This window comes from Dromiciops gliroides, chromosome 1 (assembly GCF_019393635.1).
Source record: "Dromiciops gliroides isolate mDroGli1 chromosome 1, mDroGli1.pri, whole genome shotgun sequence".
NCBI classification, from domain to species: domain Eukaryota; kingdom Metazoa; phylum Chordata; class Mammalia; order Microbiotheria; family Microbiotheriidae; genus Dromiciops; species Dromiciops gliroides.
The window spans coordinates 67,390,361-67,410,252 of NC_057861.1; the positions used below are offsets into that span (position 1 = coordinate 67,390,361).

Here is a 19,892-nt window from a genome sequence, read left to right on the forward strand (position 1 = left end):
CAGGTCTTCCTAATTCCAGGTCCAGCGCTCTATTCACTGGGGCCATCTAAATGCTTATGTCCTTCTTCCCTTCTACCCCATTAAACAGTATTTAACACTTTCCTAAGTGCTTTATGTTCATTGTCCCATTTGAGCCTCACCCCAGCCTGAGAGAAAGGTAATAATAATGAGGATAACTGACATTTATAGAGTGTGTTAAAGGTCTGCAGTGTTTTGTATACATTACCTCAGTTGGAGCTTCGCCACAACCCTGTGAGGGGAGATACCACAGGTGTCACTGCACCCATTTTAGAGATAGTAAAAACTGAGGCTTCGGTGGAGTAGTGACTTGCCCAGGGTCACACAGCAAGTAAAGTCTTCCTGACCCCACGTCCAGCCTTCTGTCCACTGCCCTGTTTCTCCCAACTTTGCAGATAAGGAAATTGAGTCTTGGAGAAATCATGCATATCCCAGACCTCCCAGCCAGTAAGTAGCAGAGCTAGAATTCAATTCCTAGGGAAAGACCCAGGTCTTTTGACTCCTAACATGAGGCTCACCCCAATTCTTCTACCACATTCTTTTCTTGTCTATTTGTAGGGCATGTCTACACACCCGTGTGCAAGTCTTCTTACACCTGTGGCAGTGCAGGGGGCCGTGTTTATATGAGCGGCCGTGGTCAGACCCGTGTCTGTGTGCACATATGTGTGTGTGTCTACGTGGTCCCTTGTCCAGGTACAGGCTGGTGTCAAAAGTACCAGACAGAGCATGTTTTAGAGCTGAGAGGGCCCTTAGACATCCTCCAGTCCGGCAGCTCATTTTGAAGCCCAGAGATGTGAAGGGACTTCCCCAAAGCCACACAGCTAGTAACAACAGCCAAGATTCGAACTCGGGTCCTTGGACTCCACATCCAGGGCTTTTTCCTATCCTTAAGGGTATGTTGGGGGGATAAGAGTGGGGATCCCTCACCCTGGTCGAGGCTGGAGCCTTAAAAGGGTGGGGTGGTGGAAGGAGCCCGGGGGCCAAGAGCAAATCAGCTGCTGACTTACTCTGATTGTGACCTCAAGGGCCTCTCTTTCTGGGGCCTGTCAAATTGGCATCAATGGTCTCGAAGGGCCCTGTTAGCTCTGATTTTCTAGGATTCTGGAGGGTACGTTTGGAATGCCAGCAAATGTTCTCAGCCTGGGTCAGTAATGATGATCACCCCCCACCCCCACGGCCCCTTCCCGGGCCAGGGATGTTGCTTTGAGGAGAGGGCAGAGAGAAGAGGCCAGAATCCCAGACCCCCCCCCCAGGGAGCAGCCCAAGGCCTCTGATCCCCACACCCCCTGGCAACTTGGGGGTCATAGGATTTAGAGTTGGAAGGGCCCTTCAAAACTGCTTAGGCCAACCCCACTCATTTCGTTGAGGGGGAGAAACTGAGGTCTGACCGGGGAAGGGGCTTGCCTACACATATCCAGGTGGCCTCTTACTCCCTACTGAGGGCCTTTTCCTCTATCCCACACTAACCTCTTGGGATGGGGAAGAGGGAGGCAGCCCTCACCCCAAATTCCTGGTTTACAGCCTGAGCCCAGCCTTCCTGACAATTCTCACAATGGGCGGGCGGGCAGGGAGGCTGTGCCAGGGAGAAACCTGTTGGGTGACCCCCCGAAGAGAAAGGCCCCATTGTTACAAGAACCTTATCAGGTCCTGGTGCTGCCTACCCCCTCCCAACAATTCCTTCCCCTTACCCCCAGACCTGAGGTTGAAGGCTGGCTCATGGCAGGGGACAGGCATTCCAGACACAGGCCTCCCCCCACCCCCACTGGGCGCAGGGGGTCTCAGGTACCAAAGTTCTCAGCTTCTCCAGCCTGAACTGCGGCCTCTCAGTGTAGTGGGGGAAGGGAATGAGTCTCAGGGCAGGTTATTCTCTCTCACACACACACCCCCATTCTGATTTTTCTTCCCTTCTCCCCCCATCCATGACTGTCCCTTATGTAGACAGAGAAGCAAAGGCCCACAGCAGGGCCAGAAGGCTGGAGGTCAGGGAGTCAGATCCAGGTGGGAATCAGCTCTCCTGTCTTCGAGCACTATCCTGTGTCTTCCCCCTCCTCACCATTATCCATATTCACTCTTTGGCTGGAGAAACAGAGGACCAGAATGAGACCAAGTTGCTAGAAGATGTGGGGGTTTCCAGCTAAGCCCACCTCGGAGGCAGGGACAGTGGGGACCACGTTCTCCTCTGTCTAAACTATCCTGGAGCACGATGTCAGTTCTGGATTATCCAGATGGATTAGGGGGAGAAGGGCAGGATTGAGTTATCACCATGCCTCAGATAATCCAGAGGTGACCAGTGACTCATTCCCAAACCCTTCAGATTAGGAGAATGTCCTTGGGCTGATGATGTTGGAACACAGGTGGGTCCCACCTTCTAGAAACTAGCTCTCGCCAAAGATAACACCATAGTTACAAGGCAAGAGCTCAGACAGAAGGAGCTGGGCCAATGTCCAGTTTCCCTATTCTGCCTCACCCTCTCTCTAAGTAGCCTCCTCAACTCCCAGCCAGTCCCTAACTCCTCCCTGCTCTCCATCTCGTGGGAACAACCAGTTCCCTTTCAGACCAAGGCAAAGTACCAACCTAGGAAGAACTGCCCTTTTCCCAAAGCAGAAATGATTGACTGACAGAACTTCCTTGCTGGGGAGAATCCAGCTATTAATAGAGCATGTAATGAAGAGATGAACAGGCTTCGCTGTGACCCATGGAGTCGCAAGACTTCTTCCACTTGGGGGCCGGCTTCAGTGGTCAGGGGGCTTTTCCTGAGTCGACTCAGTGTGCCTCTTTGTGCCTCCTTCCTCACTTCTAGCTTCAGTCCTAGCTATTCAGGTACTCAACCACAGCTCTCTCGTGCCTCTTCCATCTTCTTCCATGTGAAAGAAACATTCTACCCTGGTTCCCATACCTGGCCATCCACCATCTTGGTTATTTTCCTCTGGGCATTCTCCAGAATGGAACACAGTGGTCTAGATGTTGTCTGCCTTGCGCAAGGGAGGCCAGTGGGACCATCACTTCTCTGACACTGAGCCCTGGGTCTTTCTTTGGCCTTATTGGCTGCCAGATCTCACTATAAATGCACACATACACAATAAATAAACATTGCTGTGGTTGAGTTGTTTCAGTCATGTCCAACTCTCCATGATCCTATTTGGGGTTTTCTTGGAAGAGATACTGGAGTGATTTGCCATTTCCTTCTCCAGTTTATTTGACAGATGAGGAAACTGAGGCAAACTGGGTTAAGTGACTTGCCCAGGGTCACACAGTGAGTGTCTGAGATAAAATTTGAACTCAGGTCCTCTTGACTCCCGGGCTGGCGCGCCATCCACTATGCCACCTAGCTGCCCATAAATACACATACATGTACAATAAATAATATACATATACACTTATGTACACTGACCTTGCAGGCCCACAAAAGCCCCCAGATCTTTCTTGAATGGACTGCTCTCCAACTATATGTCTACAACCTTGTCCTTCTGAAGTTGTGGTTTTTTTGAGCTAAAGTGTAATATTTTACATTTATGCCAATTATGTTTCACTTTATTAGGTTGGGTTTCATGGTCTAGCCTGTCCTGACCTTTTTGAATCCTGACTCTGTCATTCAGTGTCTTAAGAAAGATTGCAAAACAACTGAGTTCAGATCTCAGTTCTACAGCTTCCTAGCCATGGAAATTGAAACTTCTCTGAGACTTGGTTTTCTCATCTCTAAAACGCTGTAGATAGGTAGTAGTGCGATGGGTAGAACACTGGGCCTAGAGCCAGGAAGACGTGAGTTCAAATGCAGCCTTGGACACTTACTAGCTGTGTGACCCTGGGCAAGTTACTTAACTTTGACCTGCCTCAGTTTCCGCAACTATAAAATGGGGATAATGATAGCACCTACCTTTCACTTGTTGGGAGGATCAAATGAGATACTATTTGTAAAGTTCTTAGTACTATGCCTGGCACATAGGAAATGCTTTATAAATATTAGCTATCATTATTACTATTATTAGGAAGATTAATGATTATAAAGTTGCTTCCATTACTAAATCTTGTACTCAACTCAAGAAGCAAGATATCGTAGGACCATCCTGTCCTCCATCCCTCAAAACATGAGCCATTAGAGTTGAAAGGAACCTGAAGGATCACTGAGCACAACTCCCTCCTTTTACAGATAGGGAAACTGAGGCCAAAGAGAGGTCAGGTCCCATTGGCAATAAACGTTCTTCAAAACCCTGTCTGACTCTGAATCCAGTGTTCTAGAGAATGCTGCTCCTCGGTCCAACCCTCATTAAAAAGAATGATTACCTCTCATTTTTACATCACCTTCATCGCCACATATATATACCACCACCAGTCGTCTCCCCACACACAGAGAGCCCTCTCCTATGACAAAGAATAAAAAAAGAGAGGAGAAAAAGCAGGTCAGCCAAATTTACCAGTGTCAACGGCGTCTCTGACTCAATGCAATGGTCTGCACTCACAGTTCCCCCACCTTTGTAAAAAATAAACGAAAAACAAAACCAAAAATAACCAACCCCCTTCTGTTATAGATGGGAAAACTAAAATCCAGAGCAGCACAGAAAGATGTACTGGATTTCAGGTACATATCCTGACTTTGCAGCTTCCTACCTGAATCAATTTCTTCATCCTTACAATGAGGGGTCTGGAATCCATGACCTCAGAGGTCCTTTCCAACTCAGCCCAGGATTCTTAGGAAAAAGACTCACCCAGGATCACCCACTGCATTAAGGGCACATCTGGGATCCTCACCCAGGCCTCCTGACCCTCACTGCAACTCCATGCTGTTCTCCCACTGCACCTCGGTGGGTCATCTTCTACCAGGGTTTTAACCTTAGGGAGAGGCAGGCTGAGCTTGGGTGGGGGAGGGTCAGGGAAGGGTGGGGTAGGAGCAGTGCTAGACATTTTTCAAGTCCAAGATTGTTGGGGCTTTCAACTTGAAATGGTGCTGCCCCATGTTCTTAGAACCTCAAAGCTAGGAAGGACTTGAGAGCTTGTGGTGCATGAGAATATGCCCTGCAGAAGTTCTTAATCCTGCTTGTGTGTATCCCGGACCCCTCTGGCAGTCAGTCTGGTGATGCCCAGACCTCTTTTCAGAACAGTTGTTAAATGCATAAAATAAAATCCATAGGATTAAAAAGGAAACCAATTATACTGAAATGCAGTTATCAAAAAACGGTATTAAAAAACACGCCACAATTCCTGGAGCCAGGTATAGAACGCCTGTGACAGGATCTCAAAGAAGCGATTATCCACCTGTGATAACTATTAAGAGAACCTGGATAGCACCAGGTGTGACTAACACAGCAGGCTCCTGGTGGAGGACTTGAGGAAGAACCCGACCAGGCTGGAACTTTAGGCTAGGTAGACTTTTTTCTTAACTTTCTGAACTTCATGTGAATACCTGTATGCTTTAATAAATGTTTCATGCCCAAAGACTGGTGCTGAAGCTTCTAATTTAAGGCGATCACACAATATAGATTTTAAACATCACACACCCTAAGCTTGTCCAAGGACAAGGAACTGAGGCTGCACATTCCTCTGCTGGACAGCTCTGGTGGGTAAGAAGCCCTTCCTTGCTCTGAGTCCAAATCTGCCTCCCTTAGGCTTCTTTTTCAGGGAGGGTCAATAGCATGGTGCAGTGGAGAGTCCACGGGTCTCACGTCCCAGCTGTGTGGTCTCGGGCAACTTGTTCCACCTCAGTTTTCCCATCTGTAAAATGGGAAACTAGACCATCTCTCTAAGGACCTTTCTAGGTCTGACATTCTACATTCCATCGTTCTTGGCTTCCTTCCTCCACCTCTGGTGTTTTAGGTTCTAAGTTCCCTTCCAGCTCTGTCATTTTTCCGTTGTAAGCTTCCTCCTTGGTTTGATATTCTTTGTCCTAGAAGATGCTGTTAGTAGCCCCCATCCTGGCTCATGGAGCCGCATAGGACAAATTTGCCCCTTTAGCTGAACAAACCATGAATGAGGACAAGGGTCACAGCCGAGACTTCCACTCCTCCCCAGATGCCCCTGCTCTCCTGGCCTCAGGGAGCAACACAAACCTTTCTTTTCTTGATTCCCTCCCTTCCTCCCTTTACCGCTTCCAGCAAGGAAGGTTTTCTTTTTTTTTTTTTTGTTTTGTTTTGTTTTGTGGGGCAATGAGGGTTAAGTGACTTGCCCAGGGTCACACAGCTAGTGTCAAGTGTCTGAGGCTGGATTTGAACTCAGGTCCTCCTGAATCCAGGTCCGGTGCTTTATCCACTGCGCCAGCTAGCTGCCCCTAGGGAAGGTTTTCTAAGAAGAAAACTACTTGAGAATTCATCACAATGGGCAGAGTTAGTGAAGGTGAGCCCCGAGCTTGGGTGTCACAGTGGAAAAAAACAAAACAAAGCAGAACACTGGACTTGGAAACCTGGGTTCGAATTCAGCCTTGGAAACTTCTGAGCCAATGTGACTTGACTTTGATGGTCTGAGCCTTGGTTTCTCTAAGTATCATAATGCTTTTATGTTGTGAGTCTCACAGGACTATCGTGAGGAAATTCCTATGTAAACCTTCAGCTACAGAAATGTAGCTGCCCTTGTTTGCCTAACCTGGGGAGACCTGGTCTGCTCCCCTTCCCAGACCTCCCCAGGGCTCTCTGAGACAAAGCACTGGGGAGGTGCAGTTAGGCTAAGGAGGCAGGGCAAGGACCTTTACAATTCTCTCATCTGCTCATCTCTTCACACAACTCAGCTGGTACCCACAGGTTCTGGCTCTGGGGAGATGATGAGAAGGAAGGAGAAAAATAGAGCAGGAAAAAATGATTCCTTAACCCAACCTCTCAAATACTGGAAGGCAAGCAGTCTTCCGGGAGACGGGAAGACAGACCCTAATTTTTACTTTTCAATCAAGCATTTTCTAAACACCTACTCTGACACATTCCTAGGCTCTGGGGGTATAGACAAAAATGAAACAATCCCAGGCCTAATGAAACTTATATTCTATTGGGGGAGATGACAGGTACTATTACCTATCAAAGTACATAGAAAATCGATATAAGCTAATACTAACTAGCTAAACAACAGCACTTTAAAGTTTGCAAAGACCTTTACAAATATTGGAGCAGCTGGGTAGCAGATAGGGTGTCGGGCTTGGAGTCAGGAAGACTCACCTTTCTGAATTGAAACCTGGCCTCAGACACATATTAGCTGTGTGATCCTGGGCAAGTCACTTAACCCTGTTTGCTCCAGTCTTCTCATCTGTAAAATTAGCTGGAGAAAGAAATGACAAACCGTTCCAGTATCTTTGCCAAGAAAACCCCAAATGGGGTCACAAAGAGTTGGACACAAATGAACAACAACTTAAAAATATTTATCTTACTTATCCTCACAATAGCTCTGAGAGGGAGAGGCTGTGATCGTCCCCATTCTATAGATGAGGCAACGGAGGTAGATGGAAGCTAAGTGACTGGCCCAGGGTCACATAGCTAGCTAGTGAATGTCTGTGAGGCTGGAACTGAAATCAGCTCTTCCTTACTCTAGGCTCGGTACCCTCTCCAATGTACCACCTAGCCACCTTATGAAAGAGTTGTAGAAGTAGAATTTCCAAGACTTCAAAACCGACTGGATAGTCAGTCAGTCAACAATTATTTATTAAATGCCTACTGTGTGCCAGGCACTATGTCAAACTTTGGCAATGCAAAGAAAGGCAATGGATTGTCCCTGCCCTTGAGGAGCTCAAAGTCTAAAGGGGGATGCCAGATGTAAGGGAGTGATGAGTAAAGGACAGAGGCAGTTAGGTGGCCCAGTGGATAGAGCAGCAGCCCTAGAGGCAAGAGGACTTGAGTTCAAATGTGGCCTTAGACACTAGCTGTGTGACCCTGAGCAACTCACCCAACCCCAGCTGCCTAAAAAGAAAGAATAAAGGATTGCACCCAGGTTGTGAACCTAGCTAACTATGTAAGCTATATAAAGGTTTATTCTTTTCCTCTTCCCTTCTAAGCTGTCTCCAATGCCTTTCATGTCTTGTCATATGACCTGATCTCTAGCCTTTCTACCCTCCTCCAATCTTCAAGGGAAAAAAGCATTTTGACAGCACCTACTATGTGCCTTTACAAATATTATCTCATTTGGTCCTCACAACTCTGGGAGGTGGGTACTATCATTATCCCTATTTTATAGTTAGGGAAACTGAGATGAAGAGAAGTTAAGTGACTTGCCCAGGGTCACACAGCTAGTAAGTATCTGAGACTGGATTTAAACTCAGATCTTCTTGACTTCAGGTCCAGCGCTCTATCCACTGTGCCACTTATCTCCAATACCTAGCATAGTGCCCGGCATGTAGTAGGAGCTTTAATAAATGTTTGTTGATCGATTGACATGGGGGAAGAAATGAGGTTGTGGTAAGGAGGGAGAATTATACATGATGTGGAGAGAGGAATAGGTTGGCATGGAAGGTGGAGAAGAGAGGGCAGGGTCATAGGAGAAATTGCCCCCAGCCTTGGAGCTCAGCACCTGCCCATAGCCTGCCAGCAGTAGGGGGGCAGCCACCCTTCAGGTGCATATTGTCTGTTGAGGTGATAGCATTCTATTGCATTCATGGACCACTCTCTGGACGCTTCTCAGTCTAATGGGCATCTGCTTAGTTCCCCGTTCTTGGCTACTGCACAAAGGGCTTCTATAAATATTTCATCATATACGGAAGCACTGTTGGTTTGATTTTTTTTTTTTTGTCAATGACCTCCTTGGGGTCTATGCCTAGCAGTGGATTCTCAGGGTCAAAAGGTGGGGATCTTTTAGTGACTTGCACAATTTCAAATTGCTTTCCATGATGGCTATGCCAATTCTCAGTGGAATTTACATTCTAATAAGCTGAGACCAACATGGCGGGAGGCGGGGTGTCCAGGGAAGGGGGTTGTCTTCTGGACAGTACCTGGCGAGCTGATCCATTGGGTAGTCAGTGACATGCCCTGTTTGGAAGCAGTGGATGTGTCGAGCTCACCACTACTCCCAGAACATGGGCATGTGTGAGGGGGGCTGGGAGAAGGGGATGCACATGTGGCATCAGGGCACATGGCCAAGATGTCCTGGGTGGACTCCTTTATGGGAGGGGAAGCATGGTTTGGTCTGGGGCCAGTGGAAGAGTGAGTCAGGTAAATTTACACTCACTCACCAGTTGAGACAGCTCAGCTCCAATGGGGAGTTCTGAAGCTGAATGAATAACTGTGGGGTGCGGGGGAGAGATGGAGTGGGACAGGAGTAGGGCCACCCCTCCATGGGCTCCCACCTTCCGTAAGAGAACCACTTACAACCTTACCCCACCCTTCAAGCTTCTGCCCCATAAGGCTCATGTGGCTCCACAGATGAGGACGGTTGGGGTGGATGGCAGAGCACAGAGAAGCTGCTGGGCACAGGCAGGCCTGGCCTATCTGTGGAGCTTCGGTGACCCTGGAGCAACAGACAAGACTGGGCTCTGAAGCGCCCATGGGCCTCGACTACTGTTCCAGAAGAAAGGATGTCAAAAAAAAAAAAAAAAAAAAAAAAAAAAAAAAAAGGATGTCCTCTTGAGCTGGCCCCTCTGAACTCAAGAGGTGGAAAGACTCCTCCACTTGGAGTCCTAAGACCTGGATTCTAATTCTGGTCCTGTCAACTATTGTGTGACACCGGCCAAATCCCTTTCCCTCTTTGGGTCTCAGTTTCCTCATCTGTAAAATCAAAGGGTCAGGCAGCTAGGTGGCGCAGTGGATAAAGCACCAGCCCTGGATTCAGGAGTGCCTGAATTCAAATCCGGCTTCAGACATTTGACACTTACTAGCTGTATGACCCTGGGCAAGTCACTTAACCCTCATAGAACTAAAAAAAAAAAAAATCAAAGGGTCAGACTCAAGGGTCTTGAAGTTCCCCTCCAGCACCAGAGGCAGCTTAGATAGAGCACTGGGCCTGAAAATCAAGAAGATCTGAGTTCAAATCCTGCCTCTGATACTTACTAGCTGTATGACCCTGTATAAGCCATTGGAACTCTGCTTGCCTCAGTTTCCTCAAATGTAAGATGGGGATGATAACTACCTACCTCGATGGGTTGTTGCTGTGAGGATCAAATGAAATAATATTGGTAAGTCACTTATCATAGTGCCTGGCATCTAGTAGGTGCTATATAAATGATTATTCCCCCTCTTCCCTCCTTCCAACCTCCATCCCTGCTCCCTCCCCATTGAATCCTGGGTTGGATGTTGTCTGGGCCTCTGTCTCCTCTTCTGCACAATGAGGGGGGTTGGGACTAGAGCAGGGCCTCTTAATCACTCTTTGTGTGACACAGACCTCTTTGGGGGGGTCTAGGGAAGCCTATGGTATGTGATCTTTCTCAGCAGACTGGTTCATTGCCTACATTCAGAAAAGGAAATGCTAAAGATCAGTGAGAAGGTGGTAAAAGAATAAAGATATATAGATCCCCCCTCCCCATCCTTGGATGCCCATGGACCTCAGGTTACAAGCCCTAGACTTCCATGGTCTCTAAGGTGCTTTTCACCTCTAAGATGGATTGGAGGGGTCCAACATCTGTTTTTCTAGACAGTAGAGAAGCGATCTCAGAAGAGAGGGGGATCTCAGTGCACATCGTCATCACCAATCCCACCCCTCCCTATCACCGGGAAGCCCACACGCTGACCCCATTCTGGCCACCACACTGTCTGCCCACCCACCAGCTAGCCCAGGCCGCTAGACGCCCCAGCCTGGCTCTGCCGATGCTCCGCTCTCGGGCCTGGACCTGGCAGGCCCTGACTTCCTGTTCTGGAGAAAGTATTCAGAGCTGAGGCCCAGTGTAAATGTTTACCCGGCAGCCTGGGAATGTAAACGGAGCCCTAGCCATCCCATCTAGCCTTCCGCCCCCTAGCCCCGCCCTGGCCCCTGGCTTCATTCTCCCCCCACTCGCTGTGCCTTCCTCAGCCCTCTCCCCCTAAAAAGTGGTCCAGAGGGTCCGAGGACTTGGAGCTAGAAGAGCCCTTCACATCTAGTCCAATCCCTACATCTTACCGATGAGGGAAACTGAGGCTGCCCCCAACTCCGCTTCCCATAATAATAGCAGCTCCCATTTTCTAGGACTTTTATGCTCTTACAGCATTTTCCTCAGGATAACCTCAGCAAGCAGGTAGTCCGGGGATCATCCCCATTGCAACAGAGGTGCAGGCAACTGAGGCTCAGAGCCGCCTGTCTTGCCCAGGGCCACAAAACTGTTAAGTGGCACAGCCAGAGATAAAGCCGGGTCTCCTCTGATTCTGAATCTCTCACACTCCCTTGCCTTGAGAGGGCTGGCTGTGGACCTGGCTGGGAGTTCGGTGACTCAGCGGGAGTCCTCTCTCTACAGGGGTTGGAGGGAAGCTTGGGCTCGAAATCAGGGGCCAGCTGTCAAACGAGCATGGGAGCAGGAGATTTATGGCTGGAGGAGACTTTAGGTATCATCCAGCCCCTCCCCCTTCCACCCCTCTTTTTATAGTCAACCATCCCAAGTGCCTGCCAATATCCACTGCTTCTTCAGCCTCCAGAAGGGCTTTGTTCTATAATCTCCCCTAAGTGGCTTGAGAATGCCCTTTTAACATGGGAGGGAGCCTCTCAAATCCCCGTCCTCTTGCTTGGTAGGCTTAGGATCCCGGGACTCAGGGCTGGAAGGAATCTCAGCAGCTATGTATTCTCATTCTGTAGATGGGGGGGAATTGAGACCCAGAAAGATCACATAAAGATGCAGGACTCCTGCCCCCCATCCCCGACCCAGGGGGATCTTTCTGCCCCAAGATTCTTTCCTCCTAAACCTCGCAGGCTGTTTTTGTGTGTCTCTCTCAGCCATGAGAAGAGAGGCTACCCCCTCCCCAGGCCAGGGCTCAGCTCTTTTGTCTATCCTGATACTGGTGCCAAGAGTCCTCCCTGCCTGCCCCCTGCCCCCCACCCAGCCCAGACTGCAGGCATTTTTCCATGGAGCCTCGGTGAGCAAGTCCGAACAGGGCTTTCTGGTAGGGCAATTCCTGATCCCAGATCTGGCAAGGACCCGGCCCAGGGCCAGGGGGGCCCCATCACAGCTCGAGGGATGCCATCCACTTCTCCCTCTCCTCTATCTACTAGGGAAAATGGGACCCTGGACACCACCCCTCATTTCAGTCCCTTGAGTCTGCTTTGTGACTCGGTTTCCCCATCTGAAGGGGCTGGGTTAGATGATGTCTAAGCTTCCCGCTAATGCTCACATCCTGTAATTCCCCAAGGATGCCGTTCACTGCAGGCTTTTCTCCTGTTTCAGTAATTTCCTGAAGCCCAGAGCATCATATCTACACCTCCTTGACCTTGAACTCAGTACCATAGGAAAGGAAGGAACCTTAGCGTGCATCCAATCCATCTTGCTCCTCCCCGCCCCTTATTTGACAGATGAGGAAAATGAGGGCCAGAGAAGGGAAGGGACTTGAGAACCAATGCCCAAGTCCAGAGAACGCCCCGGTCACCTGACTGCTAGCCCAAGGGCCAGCCGCGTCTCTACCCCTGCCCTCAGCCTGCGCCCGGTCACTGCCACCTCTGAGCTCTTGCTCAGGCTGCACCCCTACCCTCCCTCCCCTTGGCCCGCTCTCCCCTTCCTTTTCCTTTCCACAGATCTTCCTTATCCTTCAAGGCCTGGCTTATGTCCCTGCTCCCTCCCCTTCCCCAAGCCTTCTCTGATAATGAGAGCCCCCGCAGAAATCTCCCTGCTCACGGCTCTCTAGCACTTAGAGGCCTCTCAGGGCCTCCTGGGCATTGAGGAGCCTCCCCGGGCTGAGGGCTGCCCAGCTAAGTGCTGCCGCCCACGTGTCTTGCAGGAGGCCAATGTCCCGTGGCGACTGACAATGAAGCTATGGAAGGTGGCGGCCCTGGTGTTTGTGCTCTGCAGCTCCATGCTCTCCGTCTGGGTGTTCAGAGACCTGGCCGGCAGTGACCGAAGACTCGGACCTGCTGCTCGAGCCGTGCTGCGTAGGCCTCCCCGGGCCTTGGACCCTCGCTGGCCCCTCATCTCACAGTGTAAGGCTCTCCCCAGCCCTCTGGACCTGGTCTTCTCTGTCTCCCCCTCCCTCTGCCTTCCCCTCCTCCCTGAGTGTGTGTCTCTCTCCCTCAGTTTCTCCTGTTCTGTCTCATAGTCTCTCATCTCTTATGCTCTTCTCATCTCTTCCCTTCCTGCCTTCTGCACCTCTCCACCAAATATGAAGTCAACAGACCTTTAGTAATCTCCTGCTTCCTACCAAGCCCTAGGCTGGGTGCCTGGCAAGGATGATGCCCACCCAGGTGGAAAGTGGGCCCCCCTCTCCAGGGACCTCCTCTTCCCTACACCTTAAGCCGCCAGTCACTGAGGAGACTTCATGGGTGTCTAGGATATGTGCCGGGGCCTCAAACCCACCCTGCACCCTTGGTGGTGTCCCACGGCCCCTCCCCTGCCATGACCCTTTCTCTCAGTTATCCTGCCACACCTTCCCACCTTCCTATAGAGCCCTTCTGCAGCCCCAGGTCTGGAGACAGAGGACTTGAGTCTGGATTGCAGCTCCCTATAAAATGAGAGGGTGATATCTCCCAGTCTTATGGCTCTAATGGGCTTCCCTGCGTTGCCTTCGGATTGGCAGATGTTCATTTTGTGGGGCTGGGAGGTGGGACAGGGTTACTTAAAATTGGTTGGGTGGACATAAAGGCATAAGGTCTGTTCCCTCACTGTCACAGTGCCTTACAAATCCAAGTGTCTACTGTTTAAGCTTTATTGGAGTCGCCCCCCAACCGTACTGGATGCCAACAAGTCAGCTAGAATCCAGGATTTACACTCCCCCCCCCCACCATCCTGGGAGCTAGCCATTCCCCAAGGCCTTTCCCCCTACCTCCCAGCACCACCACCCTAAGACCTGACCCAATGTCAATAAACTCACCACCCCCTCCCCTTGGAGCCCCTGCCCCACCCCACCCATTCCCGGCGCCAAGCCTCGTTCCCCACAGTCCGTGGCCCCATGCCCGGTCCCTGAGCCCAAACTGGGGAATAAAAGCATCTCACACACACACACTCACACACACACACACACACACAAATCTGCTCCCAGAGATAGGCAGAAATGTATTCGGAATATGAAGCATCATAGGACCACAGATTTCAAGCAGAAAAGCCCAGCCTAACAGAGTCACATGGAGAGACAGAGATAGAAAGAGACACAAATACACACACACACACACACACACACACACACACACACACATGCCTGAGATAAACTCTGAGGCAGATGCACGCTGAGCTCTGGATGCACTGATGTGCTCACAGTCACAAATTACAGGCATACGTTTATACACACACACATACACATACACGCACGCACACACATAATAATTAAGAAGCACTTATTAGCCACTTCTAATTGTATTAGGGCCGGGACTATGAAGACAAAAGTGAAAGTCTGTATACTCAGCTTACATTGGAATGGGGGGGTGGTGTCATAGGGGCATAGTGTGTATTTGTTATTGAGGGCAGGCAGATAGACGGTCATCTTATGGGGGTGAGGGAGGGGCGCTGGCAGCTGGAGGGCCCAGGAAAGGCCTCAAGGCTTGAAGGAATTTCACTTACTGCCCCCAGGCCAAGCTGCTATTCTTATAGTATCTCTTTGGTCTGTGATCTCTAAGCTGTGTCCCCAGCAATGGGCACTCAGGAAAGCCCCCACCCCCACCCCTTCTAGCCTTGGGGATTATGGGAGCCAGAACCAGAAGAGCGTCGGGTACCTTCCAGTCCAGGCATTGTCAACTTTCTCTGTGTCCTGGGCCCTCCTGACAGACAGTCTGGGGAAGCTCCTGGACCCCTACATGAAATAAAGTGCAGGGGGACACAGAGGAAACTAATAATATTAAAGCACATTTTTTTGTTTTTGTTTTTGTTTTTTTAGTGAGGCAATTGGGGTTAAGTGACTTGCCCAGGGTCACACAGCTAGTAAGTATTAAGTGTCTGAGGCCGGATTTGAACCCAAGTACTCCTGACTCCAGGGCCGGTGCTCTATCCACTGCGCCACCTAGCTGCCCCAAAGCACATTTTTAAAAAGGGGGGCTGCAATCCAGATTAAGAGTCCCTGTTCTAGGCCAACCCCCTGATTCTACAGATGAAGGAAACTGAGGAGCAAAGTGACATTTTGGAGGCTGTGCAGGGAAGAAGTAGCCCAATCGAGATTCAAATCTAGAGCCCTTGACTGGCTCTCCATCCAAGGTTATTTCCCCTTTCTGAGGATGCTGCTGAGCTGTAGCCATTCTATGCTCAGGACCTCGAGGAGGCAAAGTATCTGGGTCTATGAGAGGGACCAGGAGCCAGACATCCCACGCTCAAGGTACCAGCCCTACTGTGGTGCCAGTCCCCCCAGCCCCCCCGCATTTTCCCGGGCCTGCTGGGAGCCCTCTTTGGCTCTGGGAGCTGCAAGCAATTGTGCAAATGAGAAAGACGGATGTTTTTCACACAGCGTCGTGGGTGGATATGTGAGGGCACATTCATGCATACGTATGTTTGTGCACTTGTGTATCTTGCATGAGTATGCATGTACAGGCATTTGCACAAGTGTGTATGGGTGCGTGTATAGATTCGGACAGGTGAATTCCACATGCCTGCACACCGCACACGTGTGTACATCCAGGCGTGCATTCATGTTTCACTGAGCAGACAAATGCACACTCATGTGCAGTGTACAAGTGTCAGGGCCCATGTGCACGCCTGCGTCCCTTTGCCCGGATGCACTTGCACACTTAGGCTGTCAGTGTGTGCAAGCGTCCGTGCTCCCCCAGGATGCACCACGACGGTGCGCCTGTGGAAATGTGTGTGGTGGCCTGTGCCTGTGTCCCATCTGCTTTACCCTCCAGTGCCCCAAGCTGCCCTTTCCCATAAAACAATCGGGCTTTATTGCAGTCACAATTGACAAACGAGGGAGCCGCAGAACAACCACACTTCCTTCCCTGCCGCAGGCAGGAGCTTGGAAAAGTCTTCCTGGGCTGTGGCTTTTACACCCTGGGCAGGGGGCCAAGGGCCGGAGGGGCCCCAGGCAGTGCCTTTGAAGAGCTGCCCTGAGACAAGGCAGGGGCCCCGGGGGCCTTCTCTTCTCGGAGACTGGAGCTCTGTGGCAGCATCCTCCTGCCTCCGACTCCTTCCCAGATCCAAGCATCACCTGGTCCATCCATCAGGGCATAGTGCTCTCCCTTCCCCCACGTGCCTAGTTATGTGCAGATTAGGTTGTGAGGGAGACATACGGACTGTGGTCTTTCCAAGCTCCCATCCTCAAGGTAGACATGACAGCTTAGAACCCAGACACAGAAAGCCAGAGCTAGAAGAGACCTTAAAACACAGAATGGGGTATGTTGGCACCAGAAGGGTCCTCGAAATGGGCCTCAGATGTCAGAGTTGGAAGGGCCCTTAAAATGTAGAATGAGCTGGAAGGAAACCCAGGCTTTATCAAGTCCAACCCTTTCCTTTTTACAGTCAGAGAAACTGAGGCTGAGAGGTGAGAAGGGACTTGCCCAAGGTCACACAATGCATCAAGGGCAGAGGCAGGATTAGAACCCAGGGCTCTGTTCACTGCCCCACAGAGCCTCTGTGAGATAATGAGAGAGCAGATCTAGGTGTGCTAAGGGGAGGGCCGTGATTCTCTCAGACATGGCAGCATCATTTGGAGCATCGGTGGCCATCAGAGTCCCGGGCCTCTGACCAGCCTGCTTTCCTCTCGGGCCCCAGGGAGAGGCAGCTGTCCCATCTGTCCCTCTTAGCCTCCCTACCCCACCCGGCCTGGAGATTCACCAGGCACATCTGGAAATCGTGAGCACAGCAGGGGTTGCTTCCACCCCACCCCCCACCATGTTGTCTGCTGTCAGCCTTGGCTGGAAGCGACATCCTCTGGCCAAGTAGAGCCACCTGTTTACCCAGACAGAGGGTGTGGGCAGGAGGAGAGCCAGCCCGCAGCAGCAAGGTGGACTGGGCAAGGCCCCACCAGAGCTCAGAGCCTAGAGCATACTGGGCATTAAAAAAATACAGTGTGGAAGATGCAGTAGTTCCAAGGACAGAGATCACAGAATATGGAGGACGGGGAAGTCAGCACGGAGCCCCATGGGGCAGGGAACCTTCAGGGATCATGAAGCTTGGAGAAGCCCGGATTTCTGCCTGCCCGTCAGCCTCTGGGGTGGAACGTGGCCAAAGAAAGCAGGAGTGGGGAAGGGGCTTACGGGAAGGGGGCACAGACTGAGTCAAGCTAGAGCCTCACCAGACCTGAGCCAGGGCTGCTGGGAAACAAAGTGGGAGCCACCAGCTGAGCTGGCCACCCTGGGCCTGGCTTCCACTAGCAGGTGTCCCCCCCCTCCCAGGGGCCCCAAGCACAAACCATGCACACACGTGTACGTCTGGGCTCCTGCCGGCTTAGATGGCTGCAACCCAAAGTGGGGGCACCCCAAAGGCCCCCCTTTCCAGTCACAGCTACACATCTGCACACACATTAGGCAGTGACAGGTGTGTTTATACACGAACGGCTGCAAACTCGGAATTCCTCCCTAAGAGGCCCCAGGCCGGTTCACTGTGGGCCCCACTAAGGGACTTGCCTGGATGCAAGAAGAGGGACCGGGAGACCCCTCATCTCAGGAACACCCTCTACCCCTACACTATCCTATCCTACGATAGTCTAATGGGGTAGACTTGTCTGTACACATATGCTATGGTAGAAATCCCCCTCCTTGGACACCAGGAATCAATCAATCTCCTCTTCCCCAGGGAAATTCTGAGAGATGGTGAGGAACGGAATAACCCCAAGAGCTGGGGAGGTCATTCCAGCCATGCCCCTGTTCTGAAAGATCCCAATTTTCAAAGAGTCAGAGCTCCCTCCCCCTGGCCGGACTGGCCTCCAGAAGAGGGGCATTTCTCCCCAAAGGTCGTGTCTCCGGCCTCTGTCCCTTCTCTCCTCTCCCCTGCCCTTGAAATACCTGAATTCCTCACCATCTTCCCCGGCCTTAGTGAAGCTGTCACATGGAACTCCAGAGAGTCCCTTATGGGGAGAAGAAGGAAGGGGGAAGACAGAGACAAGAGATGAAGACCGAGACGCAGCGTGACAGGTTGTATATAACCTTGGTCAAGACCCTGCCCCTCTTTTAGCCTCAATTTAAGCATCTGTTGAAAGGGCGTTGAACTAGCAGACCCCCGAGGTTCCCGTTCTAAAGCCCTGGATTCTAAACATAGAGAGGTTGGTTCAGCAGCTCCGAGGTCCAGGTCTCTTGAGAGCCGGATTGGCATAATGGATGGGGCACTGGACTTGGAGACAAGAAGACCGCCTTCCAATCCCCCTCAGCAAGACAGTTAACTCTCTGAGCCTCAGTTTCTTCATCTCTGAAATGGCTGTATTATCTGTAGTGCTTGCCTCATGGGGAGACTAGGGGGAAGGGGTTGAGAGGTTCGAATGAGAGAGTATATACATGAAGCGCTTTGCAGCCTTGAATGCGCTAGGTGAATGTTGGTGAATAGTCCAGCATCTTGCATTTCATAAATGCTTGAATTGAATTGGGGTCCCTTCTCTGAGCCTCAGTTTCCCGCAGGAGAGTTGAAATATGATCCCTTCAGCTCTGATGGTCAGCGCTTCTAAGTAACAAAATAAAAGGTGAGTCAGCACAGGAGAGAGATGTAAGGCAAGGAGGAGAACTGGAAGACACAAAGAGATTGTGGAAGACACAAACTAAAGAGAAATTAAGAACGAAGGCAGAAAAATGGGGAAGAGGCAGAAACCAGAAGGAACAAGAATGGAGGGAGATTTCACAGTCGAGAGAGGGGTTCCTTTTTTTTTTTTAATTAGATTTAGTTTATTTCTTCAACCAGTATCTATTTTCTCTCCCTCCCACCTCTCTTTCCCTGCTCCTATTGAAAAAGAAAAACTCTTGTAGTAAATATGGACAGCCAAGCTAAACAAAGGCCTTCACTGGCCACGTCCAAGAGTCGTGTCTCAGTCTGCTTCCCGAGTCCACCCTCTCTGTCAGGAGGTGGGCAGTGTGTGTGAGCGTGAGTTCCCCAGAATCACGGTTGGCTATTGGCGTGTTTGATCTCTGTGTGTCACAAAGTTGTCTGTCTTTACAATGTTGTCGCTACTGTAGAAATTGTTCTCCTAGTTCTGTAGAGTCGAGGTTCTTTATCTGGGGGCCATGGACTTGTTTGTTTAAAATGTGTATGTATGTGTGTGTGTGTGTACACATATATACACACAGACATACATATATGTCTACAGGTGTATATGCCACAACACATTCATATGGTTACAGTACACATAATGTGTGTATGCAACACGCCTATACATGTGTGTATATACTACATGCGTGTATACACATTTGAGTACACACACATATGTGTTTTTATGGATATATCATATTGCCATAGAATTGGTTTCCTCCATATTTTATCTTGTGCATTTGAAAACATTCTTCTGAGCAAGGCTCCCTAGTCTTCCCCAGACTGACTGTCAAAGGGTTCCAGGCTAAGTAGCCCTGCCCTGCATTAGAACAGAAGATGAAAGCTTCCTGACCAGGCTGCCAACCTCTGCTTAGAACCTTTGCTGGCCTTGTCTCGGTGCTTTTCCCTTACCCCGCCTTGAACCTGAGGGGTCCAGTAGCCTGGAAGGCTCCGCCCACCCCCACCCCTCCGTCTCCAAAAAGGCCAGCCTAGAGCTGATGCCTGGGGCCCCCAAATACATTTTCTATTCCTCCCTTTGAAACTAGAGGAGAGTCTAATCCTAGATTTCCTCTCTGAGCCACAAAGGATGAACAGGGCTGTGTCCCAGCTCCTGTCCTGAGCCCCACTGGTAAATCCTGGTTGTCTGGGATCCCTGACTGGAAAAAGCAGGCTTGGGCAGGGCAAGACGGGAAGCCCTGAGCCTGGGTGTTCCTCTACGAGGTGAGGA

At 50.5% G+C, this 19,892-nt stretch overlaps 1 protein-coding gene across 3 annotated transcripts in view; it reads left to right on the forward strand.

Moving 5' to 3' along the window:
* The window catches only part of NRTN (neurturin), a 39,690-nt gene that overhangs the window by 16,945 nt on the left and 2,853 nt on the right, over positions 1–19,892 (forward strand). For 2 of the 3 annotated variants that reach the window (XM_043976672.1, XM_043976673.1), the window contains exon 2: positions 12,804–13,002. In XM_043976672.1, the coding sequence (XP_043832607.1) occupies positions 12,831–13,002 (172 nt within the window). In that variant the 5' untranslated portion in view covers positions 12,804–12,830. Of the gene's footprint in view, positions 1–9,883; positions 10,088–12,803; positions 13,003–19,892 lie in introns of those variants that run through there. The other variant, XM_043976671.1, reaches the window with a different exon arrangement.